Source organism: Primulina eburnea, chromosome 15, assembly GCF_022965805.1.
Source record: "Primulina eburnea isolate SZY01 chromosome 15, ASM2296580v1, whole genome shotgun sequence".
Classification (NCBI taxonomy): Eukaryota; Viridiplantae; Streptophyta; class Magnoliopsida; order Lamiales; family Gesneriaceae; genus Primulina; species Primulina eburnea.
In genome coordinates, this window is record NC_133115.1 from 492,928 (window position 1) to 505,476 (window position 12,549).

A 12,549-nucleotide genomic window follows, 5' to 3' on the forward strand; every position below is an offset into this window, starting at 1 on the left:
TCGTGATCGTGCGCTTGAAATCCATCTGGGGTTTTCCCCGTAAAAAATGAGCACTTCCAATTTTGAAGTCACGTTAAACGAAAATATTTAAAACACTAAACTTGATGATAGACAAACTCATAAGCGTTATCTTAAGGTTTTATTTCTTGCAATTTTGGATATAACAATTTGACATTTCAATAAAAATGACTGGAATTTGATGGGAACTCGAATTTTGAAAGTGCAAGACTTGGAAAACTCACAATCGAGATTTTATGTGATTAAAAGCTTTGGTGAAAAAACTCAAAATGTAATCAAATATGAGAAAGAAAGAGAGAAAGTGTGTTATTTCGAACTTCTGAGGGTTTATTTATTTATATTAAAATGAATTTAAAATGGACCTCAAGAAAACACGGGCCTAACTATATTGGGCCCAAGTTTTCTAAGCCCAGAAAAGAGCTTAACTGAGATTCGATTCCAGTTTCTCCATATCGCCGCAGAGATGTCGTCACCGGACGGCAGCATCGTGAACTGGATGAACCGTATGGTTTCCGAACCGTACTATTTTCTCCATTTTCTAGCATTCTTCTCCTACATTCCTGTTCGCTGCTCCGCCGCCAATGTCCTCTCCCCGCTCCGCTTATCCCTTCTCCTTCACAGAGTAATTCATCTTTCTTTTTCTTAAATCATTTTATGCCGATTTCTTATCAAAATCATGTTTTGATTTTTATTTTGTAGGAATTTCAAGCTTTTCTCGCCTTCTGCGTTTTGGCTGCTGTGAAGGTACGATCCTTGCATCACATGAATGTTTGTTATTCGTTGAGCCCAATACTTCATATGTAGTTTTTAGGGGAATTATTGTCGTTGGACTTTGATTTCTGGGAAGCTCGTAAGAATTCATTGGCAACTACGCTATTTGTCTGTGAATGCCAAAATTTTTGTGGAACCTACTTGCCATCTTAATATTGTCCTTCGCTTCGATTCAATAGATCTATCAGAATTCACCGCATGCGTTATATTCCAACTTATAATGAACACAGGGCAACATTATCAGAATTCACCGCATGCGTTATATTTCCTGGGCGGACACTCCTTTGTCCCATCTATTTTCAATAACATCATATTCAGGCCATGAACCCAAGATAGAGTCCAAACGCCTTAAATTTTCTTAGTGAATAATTACTCATGGAGCCAATATAGCATTCGTACCATCTGATGGGTTTTATTGGCCAATTTATTAAGTTCAAACAAAGAAGCTAGTTATTCTTTTAAATGATTGTGGTAATTATTCAAAGATTTTAGAGGCTGGGTGGACCTAGCTAAGCAAGGACGGTGGTAGAACTTAAAAAAGAATAAAATAGAAATATATATGAATTCTGCTCTCCTGGACTGCCTTCCAGGAACCGCCTGGACAGTGGGCCGTGTTGTTGAAAATCTGTTTCATTGTTTTCGTTTAGGTGGTGAAAACAGAATCATGGGAGATTTTTATCGCAGATATTTTATTCTTTGCAAAGGTACACTCTGGACACTGCTCCTTGTATTTAATTACTTAATAATTATCAGCGGATATTAATATGGTGTCGCTTTCTAGTCGGACAGTCAAAATCTAAAAGGACTTTGAATTTTCATTTTTGATAGTTAAAGATGACATAATTAACAAATATTTACTCTAGAAGTTAAAACTTCTAGACTGTACGGCCGGAAGTTGTAACTCTGATAGGATAGGATGGATTCTATAGTAGATCTAAATTGTTGAAGAACAATTTAACCATTAAAAATATCTCCAACGATGACTGCTCCATGCAAAATTGATTTTTTTTTAAAAAAAAAACTGTTGCATCTGCGCCCTTTGCATGGATACATGCAGGACTGTGTTACCATGTGAGGCAATATATAAACTCAGATACTGTTTTTTCTTTTCGATCCCTGGTTAGACTTGCCTAATTTTTCTCTTTGTTTTGATTTAAATTTTACTTAACAAAATAGGTCATTATCTAAAAAAAACATGCATCCACGGCCCACTCACACACCAGTGTGTGTATGAATGAAATGCAATGACCTTAAAATATTCTCATTGAATGGCCTTACCGACGTCAATTAACAGTTCAATGATCTTCCACCTGTGGGATAATCTTTTTTAATAAAAAGATGAAGTTCATTATGGTATACTCGACTCACATGCTTTAATAAGGATTCGATAGACATCCTATTTTGCTAAATAATGTGCCTTTTTGCCATTGCTAGAAAACCTTTTTTGTGTAAGTAAGTTACATAAAGTTGATATTTGGCTTATGAAATCCAGAAGATTTGTGTGGTAGAGGAATTCGAAGATCTGGATCATCATGTTTGGCAACATTTTTGGGGTCTAAATTTAAAAGCTTTTCATAATATGGCGGCTTCTGTTTCATTTTTACCTTTTCTCATTGATTCATCAGGCAGTTAATCTTTTTAATTGATGGTTTTTTGTTTTTTCCCCCAGATTTTCCTCGTTGCTATTTCTTTGGTCATGGATTATCACTTGGCCATGTGGTATACATTGGCATTTTTTGGTAGGCATTACTCAATTGTGTATTATTTGTCTCATCCCTGTCGCAACTTGTTGCATATTTGAATTTACTATCATCATACTTGAACTTTAAAATGCTACTGTGTTTGGAGCAATATATCATGCAATCTAATCCATAATTTGAAACAAACATAAATTCATAGTGTCAGAAGATAACAGTTGACTATATATGGATCAACTTATGGAATAACTGCAAATGGAGGAATGGTTGACTAGAAAAGTGGCATGTGCAATATTTTGCTTTAATATGTGACTGCCAATTTGGGTATGATTTGGCCCATTGGTTGCTGGATGTGAGTCCTTATCTGGTTAAGTTACTATCTTTCATGAAACGAAATGTAATGTCTTAGCAGCCTGCATTTGTATATTTTGTTTTATGCAATGCCTATCAGATGAATCTTTGTTTTCCAAAACTATGGTGAGATCACGGTGCTGATTATTTACGACGTTTTCCATTACTGACTTGCCAAAATCTTAGAATTTTAACTGATCACTGAAATTTGTCTAACAATCTCTACTCATAACACACTCATTTTGCTTCTACCTGGCAGTCATATACATCATCGCTCAACAACCTCCTTATGAAGGACTAGGTACATATAACTTGCCTGTTCCCTGTTACAGTTCGGCTTCCTTCTTTTTAATTTACATCCATTTATATGGTCTCTTTGTGCTCGAAGTTCGTATGATAGTTTTGAGCACTCAAAGTGGTCGAAAATAATATATTTCTTAATGTCTTGGCTTTGTTGTCTATCTTTATTCTTTCATCATTTCTTCTGAATTTGACTCGTCTAGGTACATTGAATCAACTGACACCACTTCAATTGGAAAGTTTGCTTACTGATGGGAATACCTCAAGATTCTGGCTGGTTGGTGTGTGGAATTTCTTTCTACATTGTACTATATCCTTTTGATAAATGTTACCAAGTACATGGACACATATTTGACTTGACTATTTGATTGTTCCCCAAGGCTTGAGTTGCAGTGAATGGAAATTTAAGCTTGTGTCTAGTATTTTAATTGTTCGAGCTTTGTGGAATATTAACAAGGCTATGGAATTCTCCAAAACATAATTTAAGTTATTTTTGGCAGGTGGAATTTCGTTGTCTTTCTACCTCTAAATCCATACGCTCAAGCTCTCTCTTCCCTAAACTCTCAATTACGTGAGTTTTGAGCTTCTCCCTACTCACATCCTTAATCTTGTTTGTGTGCGTATGTTCAATGCTTCAAGTACATATCTGACCCCAACTCGCTCTTTTTCTTTTTTGCTTTTTTTGTCAAAAAAAGTTTCTAACTCATTTCTATCCATGCTGTCTTTTCAATTGAGGTTTCCCGTGCAGATTCTCAAACAAAAATGTTTCTTTTGGATCAGTTGATCTCGGGCTCTTTCCGAATGCTGCAGAGAAATTTGGAATCTCTCTTGGTAAGAGATATATCAAAGCTAACGTTTGTAATTCTGTTCACCTATATCCATCACTTTCTTGAATACGCAATATATGCTATGCATAACTCTGTTGAACTTTGTCTTGATTCATTTACTGCACCGATACGCAGCAAGCCTTCAACAACTTCCGATTTATACATTATATCATGATGGAATTGAGATCTCCCGCTTCCCTGAGCTGGATTTTGAAGAAATTTTTTTTAATCATCCTCTGTCCAAGGTGCTTTTAGTAACCATGATGCTTCATTAGTATGTTTTGTTTAAAACTGCTATACATATGTTGTTAGAAACCATTCTGTCATTACTAGCAAGAAATGTTCTTGTTTAGCCGTATTTTCACCTGGAGAACAAACACTGAAATTTGTTATTGTTTTGGGATAATTATTCCTCCTGAATTTATTTACTCGCAGAAACTTCTTTGCCGCCATTTTGAGCTCGACAAACATCTACTCGATTATGTGAATGGCAAGTGAGAAGAGCTTTTCATGGTCGACCCAACCATCATTGGATCCAATTATAATTCTGTATGTATTTCCTGAATTTTAAACCATTGAGATCTTTAGTGATGATTTTCTTTTATCATATCCTTCTATCAAAGTAAATTTTGTTGGCCCTTTACTTCTTGATTGAAAGATTCGATTCTTTTCATCCCTGACTCTTTATGGAAATATTATCGAGAACGAAACTTTAAAAATGAAATGTAGAAAATTTCAAGGGCTATAGAGGAAGTTTATTTACACTATTATAAAATATCCATGCATGACAAAGGATGCTGTTTTTCTAAGAGTCATACTCGATATGCATAACCAAAAAAATAAGAAATGAAATCGGGCCTCTATATAGCGAGGAAGTGAATCTGCGTTGATGATAGATTATAGTTTCTTGCCAGATAATGAACCTTTCTACTGTAAAGTCTCTTAAGTATTGTAAAATATTCAATCACCATTGGAACTACAAAATCACCTAAAAGGTATGTATTACGATCTATGCCTCACCCAAAAATCAAAATTTCTACTCATTTATTTATGACAGCACATGTAAGAACAACAAGAAGTTAGTGAGAGTGAAGTAAGAGCAGTCACTCCCGGTAAGTATTCATCAAGTTTCACCCTCTCAACAAATACATTTGTTGATTGTTCTTGCCTGGGAATATATCTAGAGATTTAGCATTATATTTATTGGGTAGTAGAGACTAATAGCATACAAATAGTAAAAGCATACCCTGTTAATAATGTACAACAAAATTAGTACTCCATAATATTAACTACTGAAATCTGCTAAAGATAATTTTAAACCATGTCTAGAAACTAGTGTGTTAGTTTCCTTTGTAATAATCCGGAATACAACTGGAGCTCCTAGTGAGGCCATTTTTGTTCTGTGAGGCTGAACTCTTGTCCCTAGGGCTAAGAGATTTGGCCCTGTTCTTTAACATCTCTCTCATGGCTTCAGCTTGGCAAAGCACAGGGTATGCCCTACCGAGACGGTTGAACCTTGCACAAGTGTAGACATGGGCACACAATGCCTCCTCTAGTTTCCCGCCATTCTTTTCCATCTCTTCTTTCACAGCCTCTGAGCAAAGCCCACAAACCATGCGCCCCGAGAACTTTTCACGCACCCTTTTCACGTACTCAGGAGTGCACTCCTCGCACATACCGCAGCCCTCGCATTTGGCATCCTCTACCTCTGATATGGGAGATAGGTCGTTCTTGCTTCTGTTTGAGTTTAAGGTTTCTTGGTTGATAAGTTCGAGTGAAATGTCTGATAAAGTTCGACCTAAGGTTTCCATCGAGAAGCTGGAGGATTTTTTAGTAACGGCATTGTTTTTTGTGAAGTTTTCACCAGATTCGATATCCCTATGAGGGGCCATTATGGGATTGATTGAATGTGGAGACGGTAATCTACCCCCAGGTTTTAATTTATAGTGTGCTAGGGATTTGATACTTTACTCAAGTTTTCATGAGTATGTGAAGTTTGGACCCTAGGATTGCATTCATCATGTGTGATAGTGAAACCAACGAGAAAGTTTTAGGAAATTACTTTGTTTAGTCATATATTATCAAAGATATCTCCCCATCATAAAATACTAAAAAAATAACCAACTTGTAAAATACTCTCTTCAATTAAATTGCAGCTCGCACAAACTTCCACATGCATACTGCAATTTTCTGTTATGTCGGTCAGAATAAATGTATCTTCGTGTTTTTTCAGATAAAATGCATCTTTATCACAATATATTTTTCATGAATCTATATTTACGTATACCATGCCCGTAAATTTATATCCTTATCTTTTGTTTATGCTCATATACATGTAGATAAGTTGATGGATTCTCTGAATTGTGGGTTCTCATGGTTCACGGGTCATCCATCGTATTGCATCCATGAACACAGGCAAAAGTACATGACATGACATCAAATTCTTGTTTTGGCTTTTTCTTTATATTTTTCACTTTCCATGTGTAAACAAATAAGCATTTATAAGCACCATAAAGGACAACAAAGCCAACACGAGAAAGCAATCAGATCCCAACAAGATATTAGAAAAGGATAGATTACATGTATATAAAATAAACATAAAAAAAAAGTTTCCTAAGCAAGTCACATGAGTCTTGGACTTGAGCTAAAAGAGACCAGTGCGTGGCTTTCAAGTTCATTTCTCAGTGATGATGAATCGATACATTGCATATATAGATAGCAAGTTTTTTGTCTGAGCGAGAGCCTGAGATGTGCTTGAATCCACCGCCGGAGTCGGAGGGTTATTTTAAAAGCTAAAATCACCATATGTTTTTTTTTTTTTTTTTGCGGAGAAACTTGTAATTATATCAATAAGGTCATCTCCAATCCAAATCCATTATTTTTCAACCTTCATCCTCCAAAATAGAAATAAGTGATCGTTATTTTTCAACATTCAACCCATTTTACTCTAAATGTTATCAAATATTCTAATTTTCTATTTTATCAACCATTTTATACGTAATTTATTATTTACCTGAAGTACCTGAAGTTAATTCGATAATTATTTGCAGTAAATTTTATAATGTATTAAATAATCATTCAATTTATTATTAAACAGAACATAATTAAATGTGTATTCGACTCAATTTTTTAAAAAATAGTGCATTTATTTTGTCATCAAATTGCAATCAATTACATTAATCAACAATACAAAAAAAAAAAGCAAGATAATCTCATAAACGACACATATGATTAAGTTGTTGGTGGTATGTCATTAATTAATCGTCTATGATACTCACGGGAAATTTAGGGTCCGCTCCAAGCAAGTGTCATTAATCCAGACGCGGGTTTTGAAGTTACCCTGAGCCTGAAATAACAAAGAAGATCGTTAAGAGGGGGCCAGGAGGGTGTCCTGGCATAGCCCCTCCGACGCTCAAGTCAGTGACTGAGGATATATGGGGGAGCAGCTAAGGATGCTGCTGAAAACAATATAGTGAATGAATAATCATACGCTCAAACCTTGGTATTTATAGGAGAATACCTGGGCTTCTGATGGGCCCTTCACCTGTGGGCCTCAGATATGGGCCGGGAGTTTGGGCCAAATCTTGATGGGCTCATCCATGGGGTATCAGTCTATTTTCTATGTCCAAAGATCTCGTATTTTTAGTTAGTATCAAGTTTTAAGTCGATAATAATTGTTTATAATAAATTATGTAGTGTTTTTTTCATGATCTTGTTCATTTTTTTTACCATTGTTGTTTCTTACAAATAGTAAAACTACAAAAAATTTAATGGTAAAAATACCCGGAATAAACTAAAAAAGAACAAAAAAAAGTTAGCAATAAAATTTATTAAAGGGAATGAAAATAAAAAATAATGATATTGATCAATACATAAATTAAAAATTAAAATGACAATTATGCAATTTTGGAGGATGAGATTTTCTTAATTTATGCAATCTCCAAAACAATACTCTATAGCTACAATGATCCTTCAAATAGGAGTGTCCAAAATGAAGAATGGATTTGAAGATGGGTTGGAGGAAAATCCATCCTCCAAATCGAAATTGAATTTGTATATACAATTCAGAAAAATATGGTACAAGGAAATGAGGGGCGTATATTCTGAGACCTCCTTGCATTGATACAATCAACCACCTCTAATCTCTGCAACCATTGCAGATCGATAATTCTGGATTTCAACTCTTTTTCATTGTTATAATTAAACAGTTCTTTTCTAAATATTCAATCACCATAGAGCTTTAGATAAAATAAACAAAAGAATCTGAAACATCTCGATCTGTTGTGAAGATAGTAAGCTAGCAACATTCCATAATTAACACAAAGAGTTGATGTAGCTCACAACAAAGATATTGTCCAGATGGCAGAAAAATCAATACAATAAACAAACTTTGGTTCTTCTCAAAGAAGGTGGGAGAAACCAACTTCATGCTAAAATCGAGAAGCAGTTGCCATGTCTTAAAATCCATACCATAATTGATACATAAGAAGTTATGAGATTACCCATGCATTGGAACGTGACACAGCCATACAGCATAAAAAACAAGTCTTTCACAAGAAAAACTGTCTGACACAGTTGAGTAGGTAAGTATAAATTGTATAATAATTCCACTTTGACGGTAAAACACTTCGCCAAGTTATTGCAAGTCCAAAAAATTTTAATAACAGGATAAGGGTGTTGCCTCTGACAATTAGAAAAACCAATAGCAGAAATTCATCCATTCGGCTACCAAGTGTTCAATCAGCTATCTAAGTAGAGAGTCCGTGGTCAATTGCACCTCTTCACGTTCCCTTTTGCCTTTTTTCGACAGCCATCATTTTCACTTTATAAACTAAGGTTTTTTTAAGTACGAATGGGATAATACTGATATCGTATCGATATTTCGGTATACCATAAATATTCGGTACAATATATGATATGAGAAAATTTCGGTACGGTATACGGTAAGAACGAAAATTTTCAAGTACATGAGTTACAAGTAATTCTGCAAGAAATTCATTCGGAATGAATGACCCTTAGTGATTCATTCCAAGTGGCGGCCATGATTGAAAAATTGACTCATATGTGGAAAGATTTAAGAATTGTCTCAAGCATAAACGCAAAGAGATAAATCTTGAAGACTTGATTGTGTGCTTGAGAATTGAGGAGGATACTAAGGCATCTGAAAGGAATGCCAAAAAGAGCAATTTTAAGGTGAGAGAAAATTTGGTGGAACAAAACACTAGCAAGAAGATAAAACACCAAGAAAATGGTCCAAATAAAGGAAATGCCAAATGTTTTAAAGAAAATTGTTGTAATTGTGGCAAGTCTAACCGTTTGGCACAAGATTGCCGAGAAAAGACAGGTAATCAAAAGAAGTCAAGAGACCAAGTGAACATCACCGAAGATGAGAAATTGTCAAATTACATGACAGATCTCATGCTTTCCACTGTTATGTTTGAATTCAATCTAGTGGACAATCCTAAAGAATTGTTCATCGACACCAAAGCAACAAGACATGTTTGCACCGAAAAGAAAACGTTTTGTACCTATACACCGGTTAGTGGACGACAACTCTTAATGGGTAACTCTAATGCGTCAAAAATCATGGGACTTGGAAAGGTGGTGCTCAAGATGACATCCGACAAGAAATTAACTCTTATGTGCTACATTTTCCGAACGTTCGAAAGAATCTTGTGTCGCGATCAACGCTTGTCAAGGCATGATTTAGACTTGTGTTTCATTATAACAAATTTGTATTATATAAGGATGATATGTTTGTAGGAAAAAGGCTAAACATTTTCAAACTGAATGCAATAATTGTACTTCGTAACATTGAAAGCAATAAAAGTACCAATTTTATTTACTTGGTTGAGTTGTGTGATTTGTGGTATTATCGTTTGGGTAATAAAAAGTTATAATTCACTACATAAATTTGTAAATTTAAATTTACTAGAAAAATGCACGTGCGTTGCACGTAAAAACTTAAACTGCTGAAAATATATGTGCGAAATTTTGATAATATTTAAATGAATTAAAACATGACTAATAACATTTATCAACTAAAAAAACTAAGCCATAAAAAATAAAAAAATCATGACCATAGACGGTATATGAATAAGAGAAATTATCTTATCCACTTGACACACTTTCAAATATGCTTCTTGGTTGATTTTGAGAACTCAACAGCTCTTTGTCGTAGTTTGTTATAATATGCATATAACTATTTTGATATGCTCAGCAAGTATCTGATCGTCTTTAACATATATTATGTTATTTACAATCCTTATCCGGGATCTGACATGCTCATAGTTTGCTTCTTTATCACGACATTTTTTCGGTTTTCTACATTGTTTTTATCTGATAATCTTATTTTTCTGGCTATTTTTTGTTGTTAAATAATTTTTCAGCTTTTGACAATCATCAACTATAATTCCTAAGAAAAAATGCTTTTATTCGCGATAAGTTTTCACTGTGACTAAAAGTATGTATAACTTATATATTCTTCAACAACATAACCAATGAATGGTGTTGCACCTTCTTCAAATATTGTGATATTTGTGATATCATTTTTATATATTTAGTATCAATATTATAAATATATAGCTATAAGGTTAATAAATTTTTAACAACTATTTCTCAATCACTGTGAGAAAAATACTTGAAATCTCTTCAAATGGTTATATCTTTGAATTGTGTCCTCATTTAATTTGACACAATTCAAGAAATTCATCTTCATCGTCATTTTTTCGAAGCTTTGAAATAATGATTGTGTGCATCATGTCATGTGGATGATATAGTTTCAATCTCATTTGTTGCGTTTAGAACGTAATATTATATTATTCATTGAAACAAAATAAATTTTCTTCTATCGAGTTTATATTTTGTTTTATAATATTTTATATCTCGTGGAACGATATACAAACTTAATTATTGTATTTTAAAAATTTTGAGAAGAGATACGAATAATGTAATTAAGATATGCATATGAGATATCATTCAAATATATGTCAAAGTATTTGTCTTATTCAATATCTCATCTAATAATATAACCATTTAGATTTCATGGACGAGGAGTTTTCTATGCTACCATCATATATGTTACGAATTAGTGGTTAGACACTTTGACTAAAAAAAAAGACAAAAACAATCTCGTAGTCACATCGAAATATATCGAGATAATATTGGAGGAAATAAATTGAAACTGGCTTAATGTCTCAATAAAATGCACAAAATTGATCTATTATATTGTGTCAACAAAGTTTTAGAATTGTTCTCATACCATTATAAATAGAATGAGAATTATGCACAATTGGTTTTTTTATGTATTTTTTTTCTGAATGAAGAATCTTTTCTTTTTGAAAAACTATTTTATTGAGAAATATTGACATTTTATATGACATTCATATGTCGGACAACCATGAAGTGCTTAATCATTATATAACACTTAATATACACATACAATTCTTCAATTTCTTCTTCATTGTGCCTTCGTTTAAATTTAAATTTGAATCATTCTTGATCTTAATATTTTGCTTATGATTTAATATATATGTATATGTTTCATGTTACGTAGTTGAACCTAATTTCAAATATCTATAAAAAAATGTGCTTGAATTATATCATACAGAAATTAGGACATAGTATGTAGGATCGAGCGCTTGACGCTTTACCAAAATCTATAGTTAGTAGTAATGGTGCAACTCAAATCTTTTAAACTGCACAGCAGCTCAAGCACCACGATTCGGCCGCTCTACCAAGCAGGAACAATTATTGCACCCAACAATCTCCCTCTCAATAATTGCACTATTCGCAATCAATGGGAATCGAACCCGTGACCTTGGCTCTGATACCAATTGTAGGACCGAGCGCTTGCCGCTTTACCAAAAACTATAGCTAGTAGTAATGGTGCAACTCAAACCTTTTAAACTGCATAGCAATAAAAGTACCAATTTTATTTACTTGGTTGAGTCTTGTGATTTGTGGTATTATCGTTTGGATAATGTAAGTTATAATTCACTACATAAGTTTGTAAATTTAAATTTATTGTCTTCAATTGAAGTAAACAAAAAAAAATACAAGAGTGAGTCTCATGTGAGACGGTCTCACGGATCTTAATCTGTGAGACGGGTCAACCCTACCCATATTCACAATAAAAAGTAATACTCTTATCATAAAAAACAATGATTTTTCATGGATAACCTAAATAAGATATTTGTTTCACGAATACGACCCGTGAGACCGTCTCACACAAGTTTTTGTCAAAATACAAATGTGATATTTGTGTGGAGGCAAAATTTACAAATGTCTCGTTTCCATTAGTGGAAAGAAACACAGTTCCTCTACAGTTAATTCAAATTAATTTATGTGAAATATTTATTTATTTATTGGCAAAGTCAATTAATCATCTTTTTTAATTTTATTTTTTCTTCAAACAACGTTTAGCCTATCTTTGGGGCTCAATCTTCCCTGAATTCACAGCAATACTTCTGCTTTAAAGAAAAAATTTAAATATAAAGACAATGTTAATGTTAACATTGTCTTTATTGCTATCTTATAACTTAGCCGAGATGTGAATTTCAAACAAAAATTAAATTAAAAGTATT

General features: G+C 33.6%; 2 protein-coding genes across 2 annotated transcripts; one reads left to right on the forward strand and one right to left on the reverse strand.

Annotated features, from left to right (window-relative positions):
* The first annotated feature begins 400 nt into the window (after window positions 1-400).
* LOC140814752 (uncharacterized) lies at window positions 401-4,635 on the forward strand. The gene is made up of 10 exons (XM_073173837.1): window positions 401-640; window positions 718-762; window positions 1,437-1,493; window positions 2,459-2,528; window positions 3,097-3,138; window positions 3,341-3,414; window positions 3,638-3,708; window positions 3,886-3,968; window positions 4,100-4,209; window positions 4,400-4,635. The coding sequence occupies exons 1-10, from the start codon at window positions 482-484 to the stop codon at window positions 4,460-4,462; spliced, it is 774 nt and encodes a 257-aa protein (XP_073029938.1). The 5' UTR covers window positions 401-481; the 3' UTR covers window positions 4,463-4,635.
* A 669-nt stretch (window positions 4,636-5,304) lies between these two features.
* Window positions 5,305-5,856, reverse strand: LOC140814281 (uncharacterized). Its single transcript, XM_073173222.1, has one exon. It carries the CDS (start codon window positions 5,854-5,856, stop codon window positions 5,305-5,307), a length of 552 nt encoding a protein of 183 aa, XP_073029323.1.
* Window positions 5,857-12,549: the final 6,693 nt, after the last annotated feature.

Bases quoted from the DNA above. Each gene is read 5' to 3' on its own strand.
- LOC140814752 (XM_073173837.1), top strand. From the start codon at position 482: ATGTCGTCACCGGACGGCAGCATCGTGAACTGGATGAACCGTATGGTT. The intron at 3,969-4,099 runs GTAAGAGATATA...ACCGATACGCAG, and splicing joins GAAATTTGGAATCTCTCTTG to CAAGCCTTCAACAACTTCCG. The intron at 4,210-4,399 runs GTGCTTTTAGTA...ATTTACTCGCAG, and splicing joins TTAATCATCCTCTGTCCAAG to AAACTTCTTTGCCGCCATTT.
- LOC140814281 (XM_073173222.1), bottom strand. From the start codon at position 5,856: ATGGCCCCTCATAGGGATATCGAATCTGGTGAAAACTTCACAAAAAAC.